Genomic DNA, 26097 nt, shown 5'->3' with positions numbered 1-26097 from the left:
CCTATGTGCCCTGGCCGGGAATCGAACCCGGAACTCCTGTATGCCAGGCCGACGCTCTACCACTGAGCAAACCGGCCAGGGCCAGTTCCCCATTTCTTAATTCATTCAGCAGATGTCTATGTATATATAAAGTGTGCAGTGTGAATGGGAATAGAGTCCTGAGTAATATAATCAAAGGTCCTGTTCTCACTGGGCTGCAGTTCTCATAGGGAGAGACAGACAACAAACATGTAAATAAGTGAACAAGTTAATTTCAGTGGCCTGTACATGTTATGAGGAAAGTAAAACTAAGTGAAGTTTAGTGATTTAGTGGTGAGGTACTACTCAAGTTTGGATGATCAAGGAAGGCTTCTGTGAGGAGGGGACATTTCAACTGACTATCAAAGAATCAGTCATGAAAGGATCTGGAAGCAGAACATTCTGGGCAAAGGGTCCTTCCTGTAAGTGCAAAGGCCCTGAATTGGGAAGGAGCAGGAGATGACCAGGTGTAGGCCAGGGTTAGTCATTTATCACAAATGGGGGTCAGTCACGTGTTGGCAAAGGACTGAACTGAACTCCCAGGGTTTCTTTTTGTTGTGACACTGGCCTTGTCTGTGTCAAAGACTGAGCGTCATGCTATACTCTCCTGATTTAGATCCTAGGACCCCTTGAAAAAAGGGAAGTTTAACACTTTCTCAAGGGATAGGTCTTTAAGGTGTAAAATTTTGTTCTTATGACTTTGTGTTGGTTGGGCTGATTTTAATTTGGGAGTTCTGAGTAGGCCACCTGGTCTGTTACCTAGGGAAGTTCATGCCAGGGTGTGTGGAGTATAACAGCTTAAATCAGAAGGTAGGGCTGCTCTAGGCTTTGTGATTGTGTGTCAACCCTCTTCAGTAGCCAGAAGCTAAAGAGATCTACAGCTATTTCTAGCCAGTTCTCAAGGGGTTACTCCAGGGGCTCAGCTCCTTTTTTTTTTTTTTTTTTTTTTCATTTTTCTGAAGCTGGAAACAGGGAGAGACAGTCTGACAGACTCCCGCATGCGCCCGACCGGGATCCACCCGGCACGCCCACCAGGGGCGGTGCTCTGCCCACCAGGGGGCGATGCTCTGCCCATCCTGGGCGTCGCCATATTGCGACCAGAGCCACTCTAGCGCCTGAGGCAGAGGCCACAGAGCCATGCCCAGCGCCCGGGCCATCTCTGCTCCAATGGAGCCTTGGCTGCGGGAGGGGAAGAGAGAGACAGAGAGGAAAGCGCGGTGGAGGGGTGGAGAAGCAAATGGGCGCTTCTCCTGTGTGCCCTGGCCGGGAATCGAACCCGGGTCCTCCGCACGCTAGGCCGATCAGCTCCTTTTTTAATCCCTAGAGCAGGTGGCCTCAGGGGAGCAGTGAAGGGAAAATAGGTGGAAGATGAGGGGTAAGGGAAGTGAAGAGGGAGGAAGTTCAACAGGGTGGTGCGTATTGTTAGTGTGGAACCTTTTTTGGCTCCCAGGTCGTCTGCTGCTGAGGCCCCCGGCAGAGCTGCTGCATGTCCCCAGCCAGCCATAGTGTTTGTGGAAGTGCTGGCCAGCGGGACTCCGTGCTCCTTTCAAGCTGTACTCCAGAGGCAAGGCTGTTCTCTCTATTTTGGTTCCACTCTGTTGAATCACTCTTAATTTTTCCCCCCTAGGCATTTGGTTGCCAAGCTCCAGTTTTGAAGAACTAAATGAAGGTACCATGAAAAGAGAAGTGAGAAAAAACAAGAGAAAATAGGAAGGGTTGACATCCTCTGCGCAAAGACTGGTTCCCCTCGCCGCCCTGGGGCTGGGAAGAAGCACACAACCACCCTCCCTGAGTGGGCTCCGCCTCTCCCGTCCACCCCCTGCTGTCCTGGCACTGGATGAGCTCTTAGAAAACTGGAAGAAGTCTCAACACTGTTCCGTTTTTTTATAAGTTTTGATTTGAATATTTTTATTTCTTGGTATGGAAAACTCACCTTAAAGGCAGCTGGGGTTTGTGCCCATTGGATTGGAAGTGGTGTGAAGGGTGCACAGGTTCAAAGGAGGGGAGGGGAGGGGGTTTCCAGTGCTGGTCAAGCAGCTGGTGTCAAAGGCAGAGTGCAAGTCTGCACCATTGACCTTGAGGAAGGGGAGAGGAGTCCGAGTGCAGATCTAGTGGGAGTTTCTGAGGGGTGAGTATCTGCTTCCCATTAAGCGTGGGTAGCTTCAGTGGAAACAGGAGAGAAAGGATGGGCAATCTCAGACGGTTACTGGATGAACACTGGCAGATGGCCTCCGCTGGGGGACGTAGTGACCCCTCACGTCCTGTCCTTTAAGATTTAGGAATGTGCTTGCAGATCATCTCTCATAGAAGCTGGATTCATTTTGTTTCATTTTTAAGCTCTGTGACCTCAAGTTAGCCCCATTCTATATCCACCTTCAACCTGCTCCCTAAGATAACTGTACATGTCGCACTGGTCATGGTAACATCATTCCTGTTGCTGCCTCCAGCTGTCAGGGCAGTAGTTTTCCTAGCGCCTGAGCAGTAGAGCTTCAGTCCTGGGCTCCTGAAGTGAACAGAGCATGCCTCCAGGCCCTTAATGGCAGACTGGACCCGGGACCAGGAGTCAGTGTTACCTGCCTCCATCTGTCGGCTAGCGAGTGGGAGTGTGGTGGGAAGCATGACATGGCACTGTCCTAGTGTGCTCCTCCTAGGGAGGGCTCTCTGTGTCTCAGCCTGAACGGATGTCCTTAGGCCAGGGAGGAGGGGAGCATTACATCTCATGTAGGCTTAGCACTGTCCCACTTCTGGAATGGGAGGTAGCAAGGGCTTCTACATTTCCTAAGTTCTTCCTGGCAGCCCAAACATTTTCGTGAGTCAGATCCTGTTTGCCTCCTTTCACTGCTTCTGCCAGCCGCTGCCTGTGGAGTCACCATCTTCCAGGTGGGAGTGAAGAGGAGGGAGAAAGCTCCAGTGCTTCTCAACTGTAGTTCATTTTCTGTGAAGCAGGCCATTGTCAGATCATGTAAGATTATGAGTTTGCTTTTCTGTAGAGTTACTCTGGGGAAAGGTTTGCTATTAAGATGTGAAAATTGAGCTGTTTAGTCTTTATTACTCTTTTGCAGTAAGTGTCCCATTAGACTGCCTCTTTTGCTTCCCATATGCTCATATCTGCCTCATCTCATAAGGTAAATAATACTGTCAGGTTTTGGTTTTCTGATGGTTTGGGGCGAGGCCCCAGTGTCTTATTAATTTATAGGATTGCCTCATCTGGAAGCATTGATCTTCTGCCTTATGACCTGCATGGACTGACCAGTCTGCGTCCTTGCAGCTGAATAGGGAGGAAACTCTCATTGTTACTCGCCTCCAAAGAGATGGCTCCCAAGGTGAGCTGTGCACCAGAAACGTAGCCCCCCTCTGATTTGTCACAGGACTCTCTTTCCTTGGTTTTCATGGTGGTGGTATCAACCAGTTAATATCAATATCCCAGAAATTGGTTTAACCTGTGAGTCTTGACTCTTGTGAGGGTACAGATTAACTTGCCATCTTGCAGAAAGCTCCACCCCCCACCCCACCCCATCCCACCATACCCCTCCCCACCCCTGCCACTGTAGAGCCTGAAGTCTGGAATCTGTTGAGATCCTGGAGTGGCTGATGTACAGCTACCTGGGGTTTTGGTTTTTTTAAATCATTTTCACTAGATACTGTAGAAGACACAAGAAGTAGAAACATAGTATGTGGCCTTCAGGAGCTTTTAGGTGACTGCCACACATGAAGCAACTGGAGAATGACTCAATGTGGCAGAGAATCAAGGGCTATCTTTAAAGAAATTTCGAGTGGGTAAGATGAGTGTAGACCAGATGGCATAGGAAAGCTCTGAGGCAGTGAGGCATTGGGTTGTATAGGTGAGAGCAGGACAGTGGGTTGAGAAACACACGAACCAGAAGTATGGTGCATACTGAGCAGTGCGCAGCCTCGAGTTAGAGCAGAAGCACTTAAGAATCCATTCTCGTGTGGTGGTCTGGGCAGATCTGAATGCTGAGGGCTTATGATAGTGACATGTAGCCCAAAGCTGGACATCAGCTGGGTCCCTGCCCGTGGCCGAGGACTTCACTGCTCTCAGTGCAGTCTAGGTGAAGGAGGCAGAGCCCCTGGACCTCCTGAACCACCAGGGTTTCCACCGGAGAATTCCTACACTCAGGTACAAATCCAAACCTGCGGAGGATACCCAACCTCATCCCTCTCCATTTTCTCCTGGAAGGGTGGTATTTACCTGTCCGTGATCTGTCTGTGCTTTAGTCACAGCCAGGCTGCAGCCCAGTCCTTCCTCTGGAGAGGGGTCACAAGGCAGAGTTGTGCCAGGGGACACAGGCTCCATCAGAAGGTGTGGAGGAAGGGGTGCGGCGGAGGTGGCAGCCGGGGCAGAGGGAAGGGAGCAGGAGCTGGCCTGTGGTCAGCACTTCTTTTCGTCTCTCCGGGCCAGGCCCACCCTGCCATTTCTGTGCAGTGCTAGTTGCAATGCAATCTGAAGAGTGTACTCACTCCTTTTTGGTTGTGTTTTAAAGTCACAAACTGGAAAAGGTTTTCACTCCTAGAGACCCCTCTTTGATTTCTAAGTTGCGAGTGGGTGATGTCCGTACCCTCAGGCCCTGCCCGAGTTACCCTCACTTGTTATGGTTGATCTGCTGTAACTAACCTTCCTCAGGATGGCGTGAACCACTGTGAGCTGGTGACAACTACTGCTACAACTTGCTATTACTTGAAAATTGTGTACTGTGGTAGGAGCGCACAAGTAAGAAGGGTAGGGGCTTACTAGGTAAATGGGTGACAGTTGGGAGTTTGGGACCATTGGTGACGACCTTGGCCTGTTTGCCTGCCTGTGCCTCACTATGGTGAGGGTATACTCACTGGAATGTGAGCTGAGGACTGCAGCCATCAGCCTCCCCTGAGGAAAGGCGTGGCAGGGAGTTCGCCACCAGTTTATTCGCCCTGTGCTGTAAGGGTACAGTGCACATCCAGGAGGAACTGGAGTCGGGAAGGGCGGTTAGTGATCCCAGACCCCATGTGAGAGCAGAGTGGAGCTGGATGCCCTGGGGTGCCAGCCCATTCAGGTCTCTCCGGGAGTCCTCAGGGCCGCAGGCTGTGGGATGGGAGGAGCCTTCCCTGGGTTCCATCTGTCTGCTCTGCTGCCTCTCTCTCTTGGCCTTGAGCCCTGAGGTTGGAGGACTGGGCCCTGGCATCGAGTGCTGTGGCTGCTGGAGGGCGGTCTGAAAGGCGTGGACGCATGTGTGCATGTGCGTGTGTCTTCATTTGCACAAGTCTTGCCACCAGTTGGGATGTTGAGAGCATCTTATTGAGGGGAGACTTGCCATTTGTTTTCCACTTTTAAGAGAATGACATGCCCCCTGTCCCTAAGGGAGGAGCTTTGAGTTAGACATTTTCCCTATGGGAATCCTCTTGGTTTTGTCTGTGGGAAAGGAGGGAATGGATAAATGATTTTTATCTCTAATTGTTGACACAGCTGTTCTTACACTGAATTTGTGCTATTGCATACATGTAGCCATCTTTCTTTTCACTGCAGCAGTGTTTATCAGTAGTTCAAGATGATTTATTTGCTCCTGGGGAGTAAAACCTTTTTTATTAAAAAAAGAAAAAGAAAAAAAAAAGAAAAGTGTGACCCTCCTCTTTCCCTCATGATCGTGATAGGATTATTGAACCACAGAGCTCAAGAAGGCAAAGTTAAGTCCCTGTGTCCCCATGATCTATTCTGTTTTGACATTGGAGCCTTCTTGCTCAGCCCAGAGTGACAGCAGGAGGCCTTGAGAAGATGTTAGAGCAAAGCCCTAGAGGAGTGAGATGGGGCTGGACCACAGACAGAGGCACTGGGGACTCTGGTGCTGCAGTTAGGAAAATAGAATAATGAATTGTATTTAAACTATTGACTCTAGTCTGCCAGGGAAAGACCTTTCTTTACTTGCAGATTTCACGTTGTCTTTGTCCTTTCGTCCCTTCTTGACCTTCCTGGTAGATGCTGTCCATTTTCTTCCTGTGGCCCTCCCTGTCTCTACGCCTTCTCCCATTCCTCCTCTTTCCATCTACATCCTGGAAGCCAGTCCTGCATGCTGAGTCTGTGACGCGCCTTCACGCCCATTTCATCTCATTAAGAGGGTAGCTGGAACTGCCCCCTCCCCCCTCCCCTGCCATGCCAAGAGGCATCAAGGGGCAGGCAAAAAGCAGCCAGCCATGGCGGGAAGACATGAATGTCTGGTTGCAGCTGGACTGCAATCGTAGTTGCTCCTGAGATAGGGTGTGACGACCGCTTAGGACGCTCCTGACCAGAACCCGCTATGATCACATACCACCCCACTCAGCGCTGTGTCCTAAGCCCCACGCCCAGCTTAGGTGGAGCGGGAAGGCTGATCTGGCTACTCCATCCCTGGTGCTCTCTGAACAGGGACCTGCCCCTCACTGTCAGGCCCAGAACCTACGCTAAGGGACAAGCATAATCCAGGCACCACTCTGTGGGTAGGCCAGGTCCTGGAGTGCCCACGCTGGTGCTGCCCGTGGTACAGCCACTGCTGTACATTTTTGGTTGTTTTCAAGGACTCACGAGGGGTGTCAGTCTGGGCTCAGGTGGTTGCTAGTGCTTCACCCGAGGGGCGCTGCACCCCCTGCAGCCACTTCCACCCTTCAGCCCCCAGCCCCCCCCCCCCGCCCTTCTCCAAGCCAAAGCGTGGCCTGGCTTTTATCTTCTTTCGTTTTCCGCCTTTCCTCTCCCTTTTTGTGCTTAATTTATTAAAATAGTTACTGTATAATTTATTTTCATAAACTATAAAAAATTACTAAATGGTTAAAAATAGACTTGCAGGCCAATCTTAAATGGGATGGGAGGGTCTGAGGGTGGGGTGGGGAAAGATGTTTTGATATAAACAAAACAAATGCACTTTGGGTGTGTTTCGGTATTTTTCTGGGGCTAGCGGGGGGGGGGGGGGTTGTTGGGATGTCCCTGTAGATTAGTTCAGATGGGGTGTCTGTATATATTGTATTAATAGGCATGTTTGACTCCTGTAAAGGGACGTTAGTAGCTGCTGCAGGTCCTGTTTGGAACCCCACGTACAATTTCCGGTTTTTTGTAAGTGTCAGTGCAGGAGACCTTTGACTCTTGTGTTTGTATCTCCTTTTTATGATTGCTGTACTGACCCATGTCTTTTTGGGGAGGGGTGAAAAGAGATTTGAAATAAAAATGTTTAGAAATGATTTCATGTTACTTGAATGTGTTTCAGTTCCTCTCCCATCTCAGATGACTGCTTATACCACAACTCATTAGATGACCCCCTCCTAGGGGTTGGGGAACTCCTGTGACAGCCAGCCAGAGCGCATCCAGAATCGGTCTTGTCGGAATTAGAGATGCGGAAAAACTCCCAGTTCCCTGGCTGTTGCTCAACGCTGCCTTCTTCCTTAGGAAGTGCAGGAGACTTCCAGGGAGCTTTCTGGGCCCCAACACCTGAGCCTTTTTGCCATGGTGAGCAGTGGTGTAGCGCTCTATTTGGGGAGAGCTCATCTTTTATCTTAGAACATAGTCATTCCTAGTATCCACCTTGCTGGCAGGCAAGGTTTTTTCATAAGTTTAACCTGCATCCCTCTGCCTTTCTAGTCCATTCTCTCAAGTTGTGCTCTTTGGAGAGAAAAAGACCAGGTATGTTTCTCTGCTAACTGTGTGTACTTACCAAGTTCCCCACTGAGAGAACCAATATACCACCTTGGCACATTTTGGGGAGTTTTCGGCAGTTTCTCTGCATTTCAGTGTGGGATGCATGATGAGCAAAGTACTGTGTAGCACCGGAGTCCTCAGGAGTTGCGTTTCCTAAGGGCCAACTAGAAGTGCCTCTAGGAGGGATCTGGGAATCCCTGGTCCCCAGACAGCCCGTTCACAAGTCTCAGACCCTCATCAGGACGAAGCAGTAGTAGATCATATGACAGCATTAACTCCTGATTCAAGTTTCCTTCCTTTTTGGAAGAAAGGTGTTTTCAGGCTATGAATTGTGAACAGCATTACAAGGGAAAATGTTTAACTCAGAACCAGCAATTCAAATGCTCTAATGACTACCAGTTGGACACAGTTTGTCAATCACAGGGAATCTTTGCAAACATTATCAATCAGGGTTAGTGTGCATCTCTTAGAGACATGTGTTTTCATCAAGTTTGCATCATTCATATTAGTGAATATTAGTTTAGAAAAATAGGTAGTAGTCCCCTCTGACTTGGATGATAAAGCCACGGAAGCAAAGGCATTCTTTTGGAAACAGCGCAAAATTGAAGCTACCACCTCTCACCCTCTTTACCCCCCAAACCTGAAACCACCTGCTTCATCTTTTGTTCCCTGCGTTCTTTTAACCACCACTTAATTCTGTCACAAAGGCTGTTCCATCTCACCTCTCAGTGGTATCTCGTCACACCTATCTAACTTAATTGAATTCAGTTATACGCATGTGGCAGATGGTAATAGTGCAAGGATTCCCTCCTCCATCCCTTTCTGTGTCCCCTTCATTGAAGATGAGATGGGAAAAGTGAATTTTGTCTTTCTTAGTTCCCCCCAGCCTCTCCCAGTGTGAGCATGTTGTGTATCAATATAATGATTCTAGTGCCTGTTTGTGCCACGTGGGTCCGGAAGGCCAACCGTTTTCATCCGGTGCTCAGCCAAAGGCACACGAGTTGATTCTAGCTCTGAAGAGGCACTAGCTGGGTTCTTGTTCTCTAATGAAGCCCCTTCCCAAGAGACTTTCAAAAGGAATTTTGGCTGTGATGTTATCCCACACACTGATCCCCATGGCATCTCCTTAACTGTCATGTCCTAGTGTGGACAGTCCCCTTTTTCCACCTCAACAAGTCCCAGCTGGCCTTCCTGTTTCCCCTCTCTAGTCCTTTTAAAAGTCCTTTTAAAGGTAGAGATGTGCTCAGGTCACTTCTTTAGTTTACAATCTTCAATGACTTTCAACCTAGAGATAAAAAATTTAACTCTTCAACCTGACATTCAAGGCTGTTTCTCCTCCCCTGCCACAGAAGCTGCACTCTGGTCACAATGAGTGACTCAAAGGTGTCCGATCATGGCAGGCCCTTCTCCTGCCACTGCACCTTCCTTCATGCCATCTCCTGTGCCTGGAAGACCCTTACCTGCCACCCTCTTTACCTGCAAATCTGCTCATTTTCAAGGTTCTGCTCCAAGATCGCCTCTGGAATTTTCACCGGTCACTCCCACTCTTTCCTCTGCTAAGATACTTGTTCATGTGTCTGCCTGCTTGCTCGACTGAGGGGCAGAGCCCATGTCCTGTTCAGCGCTCTCTCTGCCCCCAACCTGGCATAGCTGAGAAAATACCAACTACTCAAGGTGGTTGGTGGTTGAAGAAATGGAAGGTCAGCCCTCTTCCTAGGAGAGCTGCTTGTTTTCCTTGGTCTCTAGTCAGCCAGTTTTGAACCTGGATTTTCTCCTTTCACACAGGACAACTTGATTGTATGCAGGGAGGGGTAGCCACTAAGTGTCAACCTTTAGCATTTTTTCAAGGCATTCAAGTTTTGGTGGTTGGAGTAAGAGTGTGAAATGGTGTGATACAACTGTAACTCAAGATATTCCAAAAGTGGGAATTGGACCGTGGACCACTTCCTCTTGGTGCCACCGGTCTCAGGAAGAATGACAGCTGTTGCTGCCTTTGGGAAGGTGCTGCTCGTCAGTAGGCTTTGTCCAGGGACCAGAGCTTGCACCAAAGCCCTGCCCTTCTCCACCTCCTGGGCTTCTCATCTCATCCTTTGGTAGTGTGTGTGTGTGTGGGGGGGGGGTCAAGGCCTTATTCTGCAGATCAGATCGAGGGGTGATGGAGCAGGCAGGAGAATAGAAGAAGCTAGCTGGGTTTATACTGGGAGAGAAAAATAAGTGTGAGAAGGTAACAACTGAGGTTGGGGTGGGTTTGGAAGGTTTGAAACAGGAGTCTGGCAGCAGCTGTCCCGTGTGAGGGATTGATAGAGTTAAAGGAGATTTTAACAACGTTCTTCGTGCACTGGGTGTCATCTCCTGGCGCCCCTTCCCTGCAGCTGCCACCTCCCCCGGGCCCTGGTGTTGGTGAAGAAAACTGCAATGGTGATAGACATCTTTTTCTTCCAGATATGAGCTTATGTCTTTGAATAGGAAGTCATATTTGGAAGTCACTGCAGGCCCAGCTTCAGACATGTTAAACTCTATTGCATCTGGAGAGTAGGCTCTGGGTCTTGTCCAACTTCTGCTCTGCCCCCCACCCCACAACCCAACAGTGGGCCTGCACACCAAGAGATGCCCTTATGTTTGTGGGTTATGATAAAGTAGGTCAAAGACAGGAGAGAAGCTGGCAGTGGAGGTGGGTCCCTGGGTGGAGTCACCTTCAGTCCTGAATGTGAGATAGGAATAAGAATTCATTGGAGGCAATGCTAGTGAGGGGAAAACCCAGAATGCCAAGTGGAGTCTGAAGGAGAGGCAGCAGGCTGGGTGCAGTGGTCTCAGCCAGCACAGGGGCTTTGTCTACCTGAATCACTTGGACCCTCTTTTCAACCCTCACACTCAGCCCTAGACTAAGTCACCCTCCTAGAATTTCAAAGAGTGAGGTGGGGGAGGGGTGGTAAGGATGGTAAACAAAACTCAGACGGATCTGATGGGTCCTTCGCCCCCTGCCCACTCTGTATACAATGTTAACAGTCAGCGGGACGCCCTCGCCGGGCATTTGCAGACCCAGGTTTGAGCGCTGGCTCCACCCCTTGCTGGTCTTGTGATCTTGCGCAGTCTATTAATGCTTTCTCAATCTGTCTCATCTTAAAGAGGGAGAGCATTTTTATTTACCTGGTGTGTGAGTCAAGGAGATAATGCATGTAAAATACCTGGTAGCTCTTCAGCATTCAAATAGCCACGGGCAGTGCTTAGTATCATTATTAGCAGCATATTAAGAAGGACTAGGGCCTGACCTGTGGTGGCGCAGTGGATAAAGCATCGACCTGGAATGCTGAGGTCGCCGGTTCGAAACCCTGGGCTTGCCTGGTCAAGGCACATATGGGAGTTGATGCTTCCAGCTCCTCCCCCCTTCTCTCTCTCTTTCTCTCTCTCTCCCTCTCTCTCTCCTCTCTAAAATGAATAAATAAAAATTTAAAAAAAAAAAAGAAGGACTAGGAACTTGTAGCCTTTCCAAAGGCAGAGGGAAAATGAAAAGACTTCAAGCCTTTTCAGGCTGCAGAAAGGGGTCGGCTGGAGGGAAGGAGGAGGAGGAAGGAGAGGTTGCTGAGAGCAGGGCTGTGGGCGGATGGTGGGAGCAGGTGGAGCTGGATGAATTGCTGGGCTTTGTCTGCCACCTAGTGGTCACCTTAGGCCTCAGCTGTCTTCTCAGGTCTGGTGGTGATGGGGTGAGGCTGCGCTTAAATATTCCGGGACACAGTATCTCCAGTCCTCTTCTGCTGCCCCTATTTAATTCTCTGTCCCTTTTGGGACCCTGATCCGTGACACATTCTCCACATAGCCCTGGTGTATAAGACAAGTTCCCTTTCTCTTGGTGGAGGGACAGGGGAAGCCTTTGTTCTCTTGGCTTCCAGGCAGAGTGGGGAGCTGAGGCAGACACCCTGGGGCTGTTGGAAGCCACCCTCAGGTCTACCCTAACCCCTGCTGGCTAACGGTACTATAGCCCCAGGAGGATACCAGGGCCTCCTCCTGGCACTGGTGGCCCAGACCTGTCTCAACGTCCCCTTGGGTTTTACGTAGTTCTATAAATATGTACTATTGAATATTTTGTGCAGGCCCTGGGTTAGGGTTGTCCTGAGCTTTCCCTTCCCACCTCCCCAGAGGATTTTGTCCTTTGTTTCCAGGGTGAGAGGAAGAGGGGACAGAATGCAGCCCAAGGTCTGCTCCTGAAGGGCCCAGCTGGGGCCTCTGAGTCAACTCGGTGTCTGGGTCTCTCATCATCCCCTTCCCCCTGGGGGGCTCTGCTCCTCTCTGAGGAGGCTGCCTGGAATGATGTCCTAGTTGCATCATGTCTGACTCCAGCTGTGACTTTCCAGGGAGGGGTCTGACCCTGGGGGGGGGGGCTTCAGGAGTAGGCCAGGAGCCACAGGAAGGAATCACGCATTGGGCTGGGAGTTCAGGGTCAGGCATCCGCAGGCCGCTGGTGTCCCCTGCTGCCCATGGCCTCCCCACTCTGGATGCCCACTTTCCCTCTATGCCTCATAGCCTCAGCTGCACCCGGCCAGGACTGGATCATTCTTGGCTTTGTTTGCCGTGCGGCTGGTGGAGGAGTGGGGGCTGCTGCCCACCACCCTCCTTCCCTCTCATCTCCTTCTACTCCCTCCTGGGTAACCTTCCGCCTTCCTCCCTTCTCCGCCTGGCCTGGGCTCGGCTGGGCTGGGCTCCGCTCGTAGCACCACAGGGGTTGTCTGCCTTACCCCAAGGCTGTCAACTCCCTCTCTGCCTTCTCCTGCTCCCCAGGGAGCCACGGAGGCTACAGGCTGCTGAGGCCAAGGGAGGGAGGCTGGGGTCGGGATCGGCACCAGGCTAGAAACCGTCCTTCTGCATCTCTGTTCGCCACCCAGCTGAAGGCAGGTGTCACCCCCAAAAGGAGCATCTGATTGATCCTCCAAAGTCCTCCAGAATTTGGGGATAAAGTCAGAAAGAGTCACGTGCTAAACTAAAGCTAATAATAATCAACATAAGATAAATTAATTCAACTCTTTCTGGAAAGTACTTCTATTGATTATTTATGTGCTTGGTCAGAGGACCAAAGAGGACCAAGCGTTTTATATTTATATTTCATTTCATCTTTCATCAACCTTGTGAGGTGGTACTCCTATCATTCCTGGTTTATGGATGAGGAAGCTGGAGCCCAGGGAGGGGCGCGTACCACACGGCACCAGATGGCGGACCCGAGATTCAAATCTCGGCTTGTCTTCCTCCAGTCCGACTCAAAGCCTCTCAGACGGTCGGAAAACACAGTGCTGACCAGATTTGGGCTTTTTTTTTTTTTTATCCTCTAAAAGAAAGTTTTGCATAAAGATACTTTCAAAAGATAAGACTGTCCTCTTTTAATTTTGAGAAGGAGATAAAATAAGATACATATCGAAAGTCCTGGGGAAGCCCTGCATCCACGTCTGAGGTAAGGCTGTTGCTGAAGGTTCTGGCCTGTGTGGGGTGTAGGAAGAGAAAACACGGAGCAGGAGCCTGTGGAGGAACAGGCTGCCAGGGCAGACCCCGCAGGCTGGGGCAGAGATGGTGGGCAGTGCCGTGCCTCCCTTTCATGAGGACTCTCTGCTTCTGAGGCTCCTCCAGTGCTCGGGGCTTGCTGATACAATAGCTGGGGGTTAGCAATCTAACCACCATGACTCTGGCTGGCAAGAGTCTAGTCCTAAGGGCCAGCTCAGCAGCTTAGGGGACAGACAATTCTTAGCCTCACAAAGCCCAGCTCCAGACCTTAGGCCTGGTCAAGCAGCAGCTGTTGCAGAAGCCCAGCAAGGGTGGCGGCTGCCGCCTCGGCCACCTCCTCCTCCTTGTTTTCATTTCCCAGTGGCTGCCTTGACTCTGAAAGAAAACCAGAGGGAAACCCGCTGAAAAGAATGGAGCCCCTTCCACAACCACCGTGGTCTGAGAGACATGCTTGCTGGCTGGCACTCTTCTCTGTCTCCTGCCCCTTTAGCCCAGGACAGACTCCCTCTGAAGGGACAAAAGGCCCCATTGACCCTATAGCCTAGTGACTCCACCCAAGTCTGGGCCTCCCCTCCCCTGGCAGCCAGCAGGGTAGCAGACAGGGGCCATGAGGCTGCTGAGAGGGCACGGAAGAGAAGCCAAGAAAAGTCTGCAGCCAGCTGGGCTGAGAAGCCTGGGAATGCCCGGGCAGTGCCCATCTCCCTGAGAGGAGGGGTGGCCAGGGGCACAGGGTGGCCAGGGGTGCAGGGCTGCCGGTTCTCCTGGCTGCAGTCCCAAGAGCAAAGCAGCAAATAACCCATAGGGCCAAAGCAGAGGGCTGGGGAGTCCAATCTCAGCCCCAGATGCGGCTGCCCAGGCCAGGAGCTCAGGGCCTCCCCGGCCTGCATTCCTGCCTCCCTGTCCTTAGCATGCCCCCCACACCCAGCCTATAAAGCCCCCTTTGTCTGGGCCCACTGAGGATCTTAACTCCCATCGCAGCTTCCTGCCCCCTGCCTCCTCCCCCTCTGGTGCCTAATGAAGAGGCCAGGGTAGAAGCGGTTAGACCCCCCTCCATGCTGGCCTGGGCACTGGCCTGGCTGGGTTGGGCAGTCAGCTCCTGAACACTGATGCCCCCACCCCACTGCTGCCTCAGAGCGGGTTCATTCCCACCTCTGTCCACTCAGGATTCCACCCTCTTGCCCTGGGCAGCATGCCCACCTCTCACATGCCTGCTCATGTGATGCCCCCTCAGTTTGGCCCTGCCCTGTCAGGGGCAGGGCAGAGCAGTGGGCCATCAGGAGCCGGGTGTAATGGGAGGACAGGGTGAGGGGCAGTCTTTTTGCCACTTCCCTGGTTTTCACCAGCGTGGGTGGCCCCACAGCCTGCAAGTCAGGTCCTCAGATGGTATCTGGAGCTTCAGATGGCCCTTCTCTGGTGGTGGACAAACAGTTCAGCTGGCCTCCTGCTTGGCACATGCCTGGGGCATGCGCACGGTGGGCGGTAGGAATCTCCATGCTGCTCCCCAAGGCCTCAAAACACATCTGAATAGGGTCTAGACCCTGGCCACACAGAGTGGCCTTTCCCCACTAGGTCTGTCTTGCAGTCACAGGGTCTAGACTCCTGCTCACCTGGGTGGGGCCACACGGTGTCTCCTCGTGTGCCAAGCTCTGTGAGTATCTCGAGCAGGCTCTCAGGCAACCTCTGAGGTGGAGCATCAGCCCGGGAGACAGTGCTCCGGTCATGGGGTCAGCTCTGTCATCAAGCTAGTGTGTGATTCTGGGCAAGCCCCTCTGTGGCTCCTGTAAAATGAGGGGTGGGAGCCATCTGATTCTGATAAACCTCAGGGATGAGAAGAGAGGCTTCCCTTGGAAGGGGTCTTCTCCGGACTAACAGTGCCCCCAGTCCAGGCAGAACAGAGGGTGATGGCAGGGATGAGCCCTTGACTATGTGAGGAGTGTGTGTGCATTGTGTATCCGTGAGATCGAGTGTGTGTGCATGTGTGAGCGTGGCGCCTCCACACGCACGAGCGGAGGACTGGGGAGAGGAGGGGGCGGGGCCTGTGAGGCGGGGCGGGGCGGGGCGGGGAGGGGGTCCGGGCGGCTGACACCAGGCGCTGCTTGGGCTCCGTGGTGCTGCACGACCGCGGCTCATGGAGGGGCCTCCGCCCCCAGCTCCCCCCGGGGCTGGCGCGGCGAAAACAGCGTAGCTGGCATCAGTATGGAGCAGGTCAGTGGGCGCGGGTGCCTGTCTGGGAGGGGAGGGCAGGGTGTGGGGGGCGTAAGGACAAGGTGCGGGTGGGCTCGCCGGGAGGGAGGGGGCCCAGCCACTGCGAGAGGAGAGGGGATGGGCCCTGGGGCGGGCGGGGCCAAGGTTCTGGGGGAGGAATGGGGTTGGATTGGTGTGTATACACACACACACACACACACACACACAACACTGACACACAAGGAGGTGTGCATGGAGGGAGCACGCGCTGCCTCTCTCCTCCCCTCACTCCCTCCAGAAGGAGAGCACCAGCGTTTAGAAGCCCCCCTCCCCATTCGGTAAGGTCCCAAGCCCTGCTAGGATCCTAGGCCCAAGGGGCTGCAGGCTCCACAGAATGGAGTGACAGGAGGTGGGGGTGGCTCTCCCAGGCCATACAACTATCCGTGCTGACCGCCCTGGTGGGATCCCAAGATACAACTGTCCCCTTTGCCCCAGACACATCAAGAGGTTCCTCCCCACCGGCTCCCTCTCCCCTCCCATTTACAGCAGTAGCTGCCGGCTGCTTTTCATGGCAGTGAGAAGATGAGGTGGGCTGGGCAGCCTGTCTATATGCCCCCCAAATACAGACCTGCACCCCAGCCAGTCTGGGGGGGTGTCTTTTACATACAGCCTCCATCAGAACAGGGCAGGGGTAAATGCTCCCTCTGGTCAGAGCTCCTCCTCTCGGCAAATCCAGGGTGAGCCGGGCCAGTTTCTGTAAGTGAGAGGAGGGCTCTATCTTGATCTGCAGCCCCTGCTCTAAGAGGGGCATCGCCAGCAGGCTGGAGGGAGGGGCTGCTCCCTGATCACGATGTGGGATGAGGCCTGGCGTGCTGAGGTTTTCTGTTCCTGGGAGTGCCTGCGTGCTGGGCTTGGGCACTCTCCCAGGCTCCTTGGGGCTGCTCTGCCTCAAGTGTGTTCTGAGGTTCCCCCTCCAGACTGAGCCAGCCCCTGCCCCTGTGGCAGTGGGGTTCACGGGCTGCCTGTGGTAGTGGGAGGAGGGGAATGAGGAGGGGTGAAGGGTGAGCGGTCAGGTGTGGTGGAGTCGGGACAGGCTGCCCCTGAATTCTGGAGATGGAGAGGGGCACTGGGAGGGTGGAGTGCTCTCCGCGTCCACTCTCAGTTCCGTGAGATGCGTGGGGTGGGACTGCGAGCTGAACTAGCGTCCAGGCCTGTTTGGCATCTTGGTTGTTAATTTAAATGGCCAGTGGCAGCTCCCTGGAGCACCAGGCCTGGCAGGGGGAAGGGGATGCAATTCATCATTATCTGCTGTTGTCATTACTGACTTTATCCTCAACTCCACCCTGAGCGGCCAACAAACAAACCAAAAAATTGGAGGGGAGGGAAGTACTAAATGTCACTGAATTGCTCGATTTGCAATAATTAATTTTACGTTATACGAATTTTATCTCAATTAAAAAAGGAGTCAAGACTAGCTAGGGGCTTCCACTTTCTGCCCACACCCCTACATACATCTCCCTGCACGCACAGCTCGGCCTGAGTTGCTCCTCAAAGCAGCTCCACGGCCGCCTCCATCAGCCTTCTGTACTTCTGGGGGCCAGCTGCTTCCTTTTTGCCAGAGAACAGAGCCTGTCTCCCCTGTTTCCTGGCCTTGTGGAGGGCAGGCGTGAGAGAGCTGGAGGGCCAGGACATTGGCTCCTGCCTTGGCCCCATCTGTCCTCTCTGGGCTGCTCTGGACACCCCGCCAGCTGTGCTGAGTGGTGGCTTTCTGGGTCCTTTCTAGGTGTCCTAGGACACCTCTGCAGAAGAGTACCACAACCAGCCTGTCGCCTGGGTTGTGAACTCCTCTGCCCAGTAGGAACTCTGATGATCACACGTAGCACAGCTGTGCATGTGCCCAGGCTGATGTCAGTGCCTTAAGGCGGCCTCAGCCCTGCCCGCCCCATGGGTATCGCCAGCTTTCTGGATGTGCCGGAAGCATAGAGTGTGTGTGTGTGTGGGGGTGCTTCTGAAATCAGAGCTTCTTTCATGGCACCAAGGGAAGCTCCTATTTTAAGTTTCCCATGTGCTGAGCCCTCTCGTAAAGCAAAGAATCCTTTTATAGTGCAAGAACCACCCTGATGTGTCTCTTTGGTATGTGTGGATTTTAGCATGTAGGGTTTCCTTAAAGGGGAGCATGCCTGGAATCTCTCACAGGGACCGGAATTGCCTGGTGGTGTGTGGGGTGGGTGCTGGGGTTGCCCCCCTGTGGTCAGGGCCCTGGCCCTCTTTTCTCTCCATCTAACACCCCGCACTCCCACCCAGTGCTGGCTCAGGGCCAGACAGAGGCGAGGGGAGCAGCTGCGGGGGATTTCCAGAGCTTCCAGGGGGAGGTGGGAGCCACCCTTCCCTTCCTCCTTCCTCCTCTCCCTTCTGTTCCTGTCCCTTCTCCTTCTCTTCCCTTCCTCTACGTTCTCCTCCTCGCTCTGCCTTACTTGGCAGGGAGGAAAGTGAGCAGGTCTGTCCTGTGTGCAGGAGTATGCAGGGGCCGTGGGGGGGGGGCAAAGCAGGTCCTGGGGGCCTGTGTAGAAAGCAGAGTCTCATGCCAGTTGCTGAAAGAATGATAAAACCCTCGCACAGAACCATGGAATTTAGCATCTTGGAGCTGGAAGGGACCACCTGGCTTCGTTCCTCTTAGAAAGGTCATGCTTTGTGCAAAGAGCAAGAGTTTACATCAGATTTCAACAAGTTACTTATCCTCTGAGTCTGTTCCGTCCTTTATATGGTGGGGCTAATAATACCTACCTTACGGTGTTGTCAAGGGCAGTACATGAAATTGTGTTTGTGAAGAGCTTGGCACATAGCAGGTGCTCGACACATTTCAGTTCCTTTCTTCTCCATCTCGGTGTTTCCAAGCTCTTGCTAGGTGATGTCATGCTCCTTAGAAGTCAGCTGCTAACCTTGTACACACACACACACAGTCCGGGCCACTGGGTCTTCAATTGCTGGGTGTCACGGAGCTGGAAGGCTGCAGGGCTGAGACCCCAGCCCAAAGCCATTTCTTCTCCCACACCATGACAGAGGCTCCCCCAGCACGGCCTCCCTGAGGGGCTGTCAGCTGAGAGTGGCAGGGCTGGGGCATCTGTCATCCTTCCTCTGCCCTGGCACCGGGGCTTCTCTGGGTGTGGCTGGCTCGCCTTCTTGCCCTGCTGCCATCTGAGAGAGCCAACGCCTCTTGCTCCCACCCCACGCCAGCTGTCCAGAGGTTGCTGGGCTGGGGCATCAGCTGTTTGGCTGGTTGGCAGGAGATGAGGGTGGGGACTGGCATCATTGTGAATGGACCATTGCCCCACCTGGTACCATTACAGATGCTCAGCAAGGTTCACTGCATGGGATGCCTGAGCCTCTGCCAGAGCCTGGGACCATCCCCTCCCCAGCTCTCAGACTTCAGGCCTCCCTTCTCTGCCACTTGCCAACTGAGAGCCTTCAAACACTGCCTCCCATGCCTCTGCCTTCCCCTTCATTGTGGGGATTCCCACCTGCTTTGCTCACTTCTCTGCGTGCACCACCATCATACCACCATGCCAGCCTTCCTTCTCTGTATTTGTTGCTCTTGCTGGAATAGGAGCTCACTGTGTGCAGGCATACCCTCTGGTTCATTGAACTGTCCCCGCCACCCCACACACAGCAGTTTGCACGCAGTCCAGGTTCAATAAATGTCTTTAGACTGGAATGAACTGGGCCCCCATCTGCTTTGGAGGTGAGAATTTAGGTGAGGATGGGTTGCTTTTGGGGGACAAGGAGAGGACCCATGGGCTGAAAGAGGCACAAGAGGTCAGTCAGATCTCTGAGCATTCCCCTCTAGCCCAGCCCTCCTGCCTGTATCCACTAGGGGGTGCTCTTTCACCTTCAGTGGAAGGGCCAAAAGCTGTGGCCAGGTTTATGATCACCTATCCAATAACCCCCCATTGTTTTTCCTTTTCAGCCACAGTATGCTTTGAGTTCATTATCAAATCAGAGGCGGGCAGAAAGGCCTTATTGTTTTCGTCTTACCGAGGATGACACTGAGGCTCAGAGAATGTTCTTTTCCTCAAAGACATACAGCTATCAGGTGGGCAGGACGGGAATCAGAACCCAGGTCTTGGGACTCTCTGTTCAGTGCTCCAGGATGACCCCATACCACACCTTGCCAGCTCCTGGGCCAGGCCTGATCCTGACCCTGGATGATGTGGTCGAGGGACTCCTTGACCTCACCCCGCACTCCCCTCCTAGGCCTACCTGGCCCTGGGCTGACGAGTTCCCTTTCCTCCCTTCACTCCTCACCCCCTCGGGCTCTCTCTCAGTGCTCCTCAGCCAAAAGGCCTGCTCCAGTTTCCCTACCCAACCGGAAACGTGCTTCACCCATAGCTCACCTGCGTGGCCCACCCTGCTGCCCTTTCCTGCGGATTCTCTTAGCACTGCGATTTCGCTCCCTCCCCCATGCCCTTCCTCACAGCACAGTCTGGCCTCTGCCCCACCCGCCCTGAAAGCGCCGCTCTGCCCAGCACAGCCACTGCCTCTCGCCACCAGCTTCCTCCCAGCCTCCTCAGCCTCCCGTGCTGCCCCGTCCTCCCTCAGCTGCCACTAGAGGTGGGTGCTCCTCGGGTCCTGTCCCACCTCTGGCCTCCTCCCTGCATTGTCTCTGGAGAATCTGAACCACACTCCTGGTCCACCAATGGCTCCAAAGTCATGTCTCTAACGTAGGCCTCCTCTCAGGGAAATGGACCCAGGGCTTCAGCTGCCAATCACTAGTGCACATAGCCTGAGGATTAAATCTGTGGACTCTGGAGCCCAAATGCCTGGGTTTGACTCCTGAGTGGCCTTAGGTAAGATATTCAAGCTCTCTGGGCTTCAATTTCCTTATCCATAAAGTGAGGAGTCTACTATCTATTTCACAGCCCCTTTGTAGGGCTAGATGGTATAATACATACAAAAGACTTAGCATAAGGCATATATATCCCCTCTCCCTGAGAATATCTGAGACAGAAACCTTGGGGTGTTCTATCCTCTTCCATTTCTTTCCCCCAACACTCATGACAAGTCCCAGGGCCTCTGATGCCTGTTGCTCCATACTCTCATGCAATGCCTGGTCCCCCTGGGGCACCCCACCCCCCACGTTAAACCACAGCGGCCGGGGCACATCTACTCCTAAATCCCTGTTTCAAGCTAAACTAAAATCTAAGTGCCTCAGGCCCATTCACTCCAGGGTCACATCCCCACATGCATTTCCTTCCTCACCCCTCCATGCTTCCTGTCCACATACCCTCTGCTTGGCTTCAGGCACACCCACGCCACTAGTCTGCTTAGCCTGCTCTCTCCTGTCTCCCTGTCCTTGTCCACGATAGTCCTCTCCCTGGACTGCTTTCCTCCCCATTCTCCATCCTGCCCCCACCCCATCCATGAAGTTCCCGAAAGCTCAGGGCCACCTCCTGCGGGAAGCCTTCCTCTGCTTCTCCAGCTTTGCATTGCTCTTTTCTGGGATCCCGCTCTAGAGTTTGGATTGGTAAGACGCGGACCCCCAAGGGAAGGAGCTAGGCCTTATCTCTAGATCCTCAGGGGCTACCTCCATTGCCCCACTTCCTCATATATTAGGGCTCCCAGTAAGAATTTGTGAATGAAGAAAAGTGACTGGGCTGGTAGGGAAGTTTAGAAAGAGGGAGCCTATGAGGAAGATCCTCAGTGAGGGACACCCTCCACCCCATGGTGAGCTTTACTGCCTGAAACTCCAGAGAAAGAGTATGCCAGGAAGAGGGTAGATTTGGGGGTGGATGTGAGATGCAGGGAGTGGGATGCAGGGACTCAGGGGATGGGGAGCCAGGATGGAGAGGAAGGATGGGAGGAAGAGGTACTAGAGAAGATGAATGGGGGAGGGCTGGACAGGATGGGGGTGCAGGTCAAGGTGCAGGAAGAGGTGGGAAGGGCAGCAGGGTGGGGGCAGAGCACACTTTCTGGGAAGTGGGGGAGGTGAGTGCAGTGCATTGTGGACAGAGGAATTGCCTGCCGGCTACTGTGAGCTCATTTCCTCTCACCGCCTCCTGTAGTGTCTGAGGGCATCAGGCTCTGGAAAAAGTGAGCCAGGGGTACCCCAGGGGCCACTGCTCTTCTCCCCTCCCCCACAGCCTCAGTTCAGTCTGGATCTCAGATGCTGCAGCTTCCCCCTTCCATAGACAAGGACCACTGAGCCAGGGTGGTAGCAAACTTTGGACCACTGGGGCTATAGGGCAGAGAGAGTCAGGAACAGGAACCTGGTTGAAGATTAAGCAAGAAAATACAGATAGTGTAATGGATTACAGTTAGATATCAGGAAGGACTTCTCAGAAGTGGGAGGTAATTCTGGCTATGCATGACCTTAATGAAGAGAGGTGGGGAAGGAAGAGGAGTCATTAAAATCCCCTCTATCATTATGAAATCATCTATTCCAGTTGACTTCCAGGAGATTTTTTAAAATTAATTAATTAATTTATTTATTTTTACAGGGACAGAGAGAGAGTCAGATAGAGGGATAGATAGGGACAAACAGACAGGAAGGGAGAGAGATGAGAAGCATCAATCATCAGTTTTTCGTTGCGACACCTTAGTTGTTCACTGATTGCTTTCTCATATGTGCCTTGACCGCGGGCCTTCAGCAGATTGAGTAACCCCTTGCTCGAGCCAGTGACCTTGGGTCCAAGCTGGTGAGCTTTTTGCTCAAGCCAGATGAGCCCACGCTCAAGCTGGCAACCTTGGGGTCTCGAACCTGGGTCCTTCTGCATCCCAGTCCAATGCTTAATCCACTGCGCCACTGCCTGGTCAGGCGACTTCCAGGAGATTTAAAATACATTAAATTAGGTCTGGTCGTTTAGCTCAGTCGGTTAGAGTGTTGTCCTGAAATGCCAAGGTTGCAGGTTCAATACCTAGACAGGGCATATAACAGGAAGCAATCAATGAATGTACAATTAAGTGGAGCCACAAATGAATGATTCTCTTGCTCTCTCTCCCCTCTTCCTCTGTCTCTCTAAAAAATCAATTAAGTAAAAAAAAATAAATTAAATATAAGATTTAAAAGCAAGTTAATATTTCCTTCCTCAGGTTCACAGGAGTAGGGGTGGCCTAGTTGGTGTCTGAGCCACCCGCCCCTCCAGGACCTGAGTCCTTGATCCTGGTCATAAGTGAAGGGGTGTGGGGCATGGGCCTGGTCCGCTCTCAGAGTCAGGGTGGTGGTTGTATCAGGTCTCCTAGCCCCAGAGGGGATGGGTGATTCCCAGCTAGACAGAGTCAACCTTACTATGATTTCATTGCCTAACTTTTTCAAATCATATTCCTATCCATTTGTGGCCTCTGCCTTCTTTTCTTCATAATCTGTAAAACTGCAAGAAAGCACAAGAACGAGGTAAGCATAAGCTGTATGGAATAGGCGGTAAGAAAAATGTCACTGAGGTAGCAGAAAGTACTGCCCATCAGAAACAAAGGACTGAGGGACTGTCCCTTCCTGGATCGGTTGAACGGGTTCTGCTTGGGGGCAGAAAAATGAGGAACTGTCTCAGGACCCCAGGGGCCCTTTGGGCCCAACCCACAGTGAAGCAGGGGAGGGAGGCTATGGGTTGCTTGTGACTGGGAAGCCTGAGGGGTCTCTGCGCTCGTTGCTGCCCTCTGCGAAGCAGGTCCATGAGCTGTCCAGGGGCCTGAGCCACAGGCTGGCTGTGTGGGAATCTGAAGGGCTGGGGCACCTGCCAGCCTCTCTCTTCCAGCCTCCATTTCTCTGCTTCTGTGAGGTCCTGGGCTGAGACTCTGACTGGAGGGGATTGATTGAGGGGAGCCCCCCAAGATTCCCCTTCTTCTGTCCACATGGGCATCACCATTTTGCCTTTGTCTCAACTTCCATGAGTCCCTGGATAGAAAGCTCCCTAACTTTTTTCTGTCTTTCCTTCTCATCCATCCTGGATCCATCATCTCTATCTCTGACATTCTCTGCCTCTCTCTACTCTGCCTCAATCTTGTCTCTGCCTCTCTCATGCTTTCTGTGTCTCTCCATCTGTTTCTGACATTTCTCTCTGGCTGTGTTTCTCTCTGCTTCCTTTTCCCTTCCTATCTCCCTCCCTCCCTCTCCCTGTGCTAGTTCTGGGTTTGGAGCCCTTGTTCTCTTTCCTTGGCCGGCCCAGATTACCGTCTATTTGGGCCGGTCCCCTGGAGGCTGGCCCAGACTGTCTGCCTGAGACCACCTCTCTTCCCCAGGCTGTGTTCTTCACCCTAGCGCCGCTGCCAACACAAACTCCTGCCTCATCCCCCTTTACCAGTCTGGTGCCCTAAGGAGAGGCGGCGCGTGCGCCCCGTCGGGACCTCAGGGGGAGGAGCGAAGGGGCGGGCCCCGCCCCTCCCGGGTCCCTGCCCGCGCCCCCAACAGTGCCGCGGCCACAGAGCCGCCGCTGCTGCCTGATGAATGGAGTCACCTTCTGCCTGGTCGGGATCCCGCCCCGCCCGGAGCCCCGGCCCCCAGAGGTGAGGCGCTGAGCCAGGGGAGGGGGGGGGCTCCAGGCACTGCCGGGGAGCTAGCGGCAGGGACCGGGTCGCTGGCGACAGGGCCCAGGTCGCGGCGCCCCTGCTTGGCAGGCACCGCCTGGGGCGCACGACGCGGGCACGGCGGGCACGGCTGCAGGGAATACCGGCGAGTGGCGGGCCGGGGAGGGGGCTGGAGAGAGAGCTATCCTGGTCAGGGAGTTGGGAAAGTCGAAGGCAGGCAGAGGGCCGGGACTCGCGGGGCTGCCAGGGCAGGGGGCACAGACCGCGGCCGCAGTGCCAGGACCCCGGCGCCGGCCAGCGGGGGCGGGAGGTCCGCGCCTTTTGTCCGGGTTTTTCAGGCGGGGCGCCTGCTGCCGTTTCCTCTGCCCGAGTTTTCGTTTTCCGTTGGCGAGGCCTCGGCACAGCTGGAGGGAGAGGGAGTGGGGGAGGGGGTTCCCGGAGCGGGACGTTCTTGACCACTGCAGCCGGACACCCCCTCCCCGCGCTCCGCTCGCCCCCTGCCGGGCCGGACCGTGCAACCAGTTGCCTGGCGCGAGTCTGCCTGCCCCCGAGTCCTGAGGAAGAGAAACAGGTTCGGGACCCCTGGTCCTGCAGGCGCGGCTGCTCTTTCTGCCCTCTCGGGCTGGCTGTGGGTGGGTCTGGTCGCGGGGTGCCAGGGGATTACTCAGCGCGAGGCTGCTTTACTTGAGTTCTTTCATCTGCCAGCTGCTGAGGCTGGGGAGAGGCCAGCAGGGGCCTCCGGGCCCCATCGGGGCCAGCCCCCGACTGCTGAGCCTGGCTGCCGGGTCCTGTTGGAGTACCCAAGCACGTACTCCTCCTCCTCCCTAGTTGAAAGGTTGAACGTTGTCAAGCATGTCGTTCCCTGAGTTTGGAAAAGAAGTTCCTTGGGGGTCTGTGTTGGGGTCAAGGTCTGGGCTGAGGCCTCCTGTCTTTTGACAGGGCTGGAAGACAGGGCTGCTCCTCCCTGGCCCTCCCCTCAGAGTTGAAGCTGGGGTCTGGCACTTTGCACGCTCTGAGACTGGTGTGTCTCTCAGGACCTGGATGGATGTGTGCTCAGTTCTTCCTCAGACTGCATCTCTCTTCCCCCTCCACCTTTCAGCCGAAGTGTTCCTAATTACAAACTTGAAATTCAGGATGGACTGGGGATGGGGGTGGAAGTCATTAAGCCTGAGTCCCTTGGATTCTCACCCCCTCTCCCCAACACATACTTCATCTCCACCCCGCTACCATCTCAACTCTCACTGCTACCCTGTGGCCCAGCTGGGGGTGGATGGCTTTGATGCCACGTGGTTCTCCCCCTCTGCCAGGGCAGCAGTCCCGTTCCCAAAAGAGGCTGCTCTCACCGAGATGTTGTATTCATTGGCATGCAATTTGAATCTCGATTACATAACCAGCCATTTTTTGCCTCCAAACACAACTCAAAGGCCCCCTAACCCCAGCTTCTTCCACTTGCTCACAATATTGTTGAGTCCACCCCCAGGAGGCTAGGAGTTCCCAGTTCCTTCATCTGAGGCCCCCAGTCTCTTGACAGTAGTCACGAGATGAAAACTTTTTGGAGGGGAGCGTTATTAGGAAGGTGGCTTTAGGACATCAGGGGGAATGGGGCAAGCTTTTGAGGATCCCAGCCCAAGCAGAGAGGGGCTGGATCTGGGGAACAGGCCTTGTATCTGGGTAGCCTGAATAGAGACCTATATGCCACCTCCTCAGGCTGACCCTGAGCTCCTGGGGAAAGGCAGCAGGAGGCTGATCTGGCCCTCCACGGGTGCAGCAATTTGGGCATGGATGGGAGTGGGTGCGAGGGAGGGTGTTGGTACAGAACAGGGCAGTGCAGGAGTGAGCAGAGGCATTTATTGCTTCATCCTCCATTGCAGTGATACTTAGAAGGATTTCATGACGTGTATGGTCAAAAAAGAGACTCAAAAGAGGAGAATGGAATAAGTTACAATATGAAGTATTGCAGTTAGCTCTTCAGGAGAACTTCCAGGGAGAGGCTTCTGAATTGCACTATCCTGGGCTAGCCTGCAGCATCATGCAGGGAAGTTTTCTCCAGGAAAGTGGGTTAGGTGGATTCCTGTAATATTGGATTCCAGTGCAGAAATACAGAGAGATTCATAGGGAATGCAAATATAGTCAAATGAACATATATACTAGTGCCTAAAAAAATGTATTTTTAAGGACGAGAGGTTGCTTTAATAGTACAGCTGACAGCTAAGACAGATAGCAAGTACTCTGGACCAGGATCTATATGA

At 53.4% G+C, this 26097-nt stretch overlaps 2 protein-coding genes across 6 annotated transcripts in view; both read left to right on the top strand.

Moving 5' to 3' along the window:
* The window catches only part of SOCS7 (suppressor of cytokine signaling 7), a 34916-nt gene extending 27704 nt beyond the window's left edge, over positions 1–7212 (top strand). For all 3 annotated transcript variants that reach the window (XM_066263809.1, XM_066263808.1, XM_066263806.1), the window contains one exon: positions 1646–7212. The gene's annotated coding sequence lies outside the window, so the exon portion shown is untranslated. The remainder of the gene's footprint in view (positions 1–1645) is intronic.
* Positions 7213–15284: 8072 nt separating this feature from the next.
* Positions 15285–26097, top strand: part of ARHGAP23 (Rho GTPase activating protein 23) — a 79693-nt gene continuing 68880 nt past the window's right edge. For 2 of the 3 annotated variants that reach the window (XM_066263804.1, XM_066263801.1), the window contains exon 1: positions 23754–23827. In XM_066263804.1, the coding sequence (XP_066119901.1) occupies positions 23765–23827 (63 nt within the window). In that variant the 5' untranslated portion in view covers positions 23754–23764. Of the gene's footprint in view, positions 15356–23753; positions 23828–26097 lie in introns of those variants that run through there. The other variant, XM_066263802.1, reaches the window with a different exon arrangement.

Source organism: Saccopteryx bilineata, chromosome 2 (assembly GCF_036850765.1).
Source record: "Saccopteryx bilineata isolate mSacBil1 chromosome 2, mSacBil1_pri_phased_curated, whole genome shotgun sequence".
NCBI classification, from domain to species: Eukaryota; Metazoa; Chordata; class Mammalia; order Chiroptera; family Emballonuridae; genus Saccopteryx; species Saccopteryx bilineata.
Note: the sequence above shows the minus strand (reverse complement) of the source record. Positions and strands in the feature narration are given on the sequence as shown.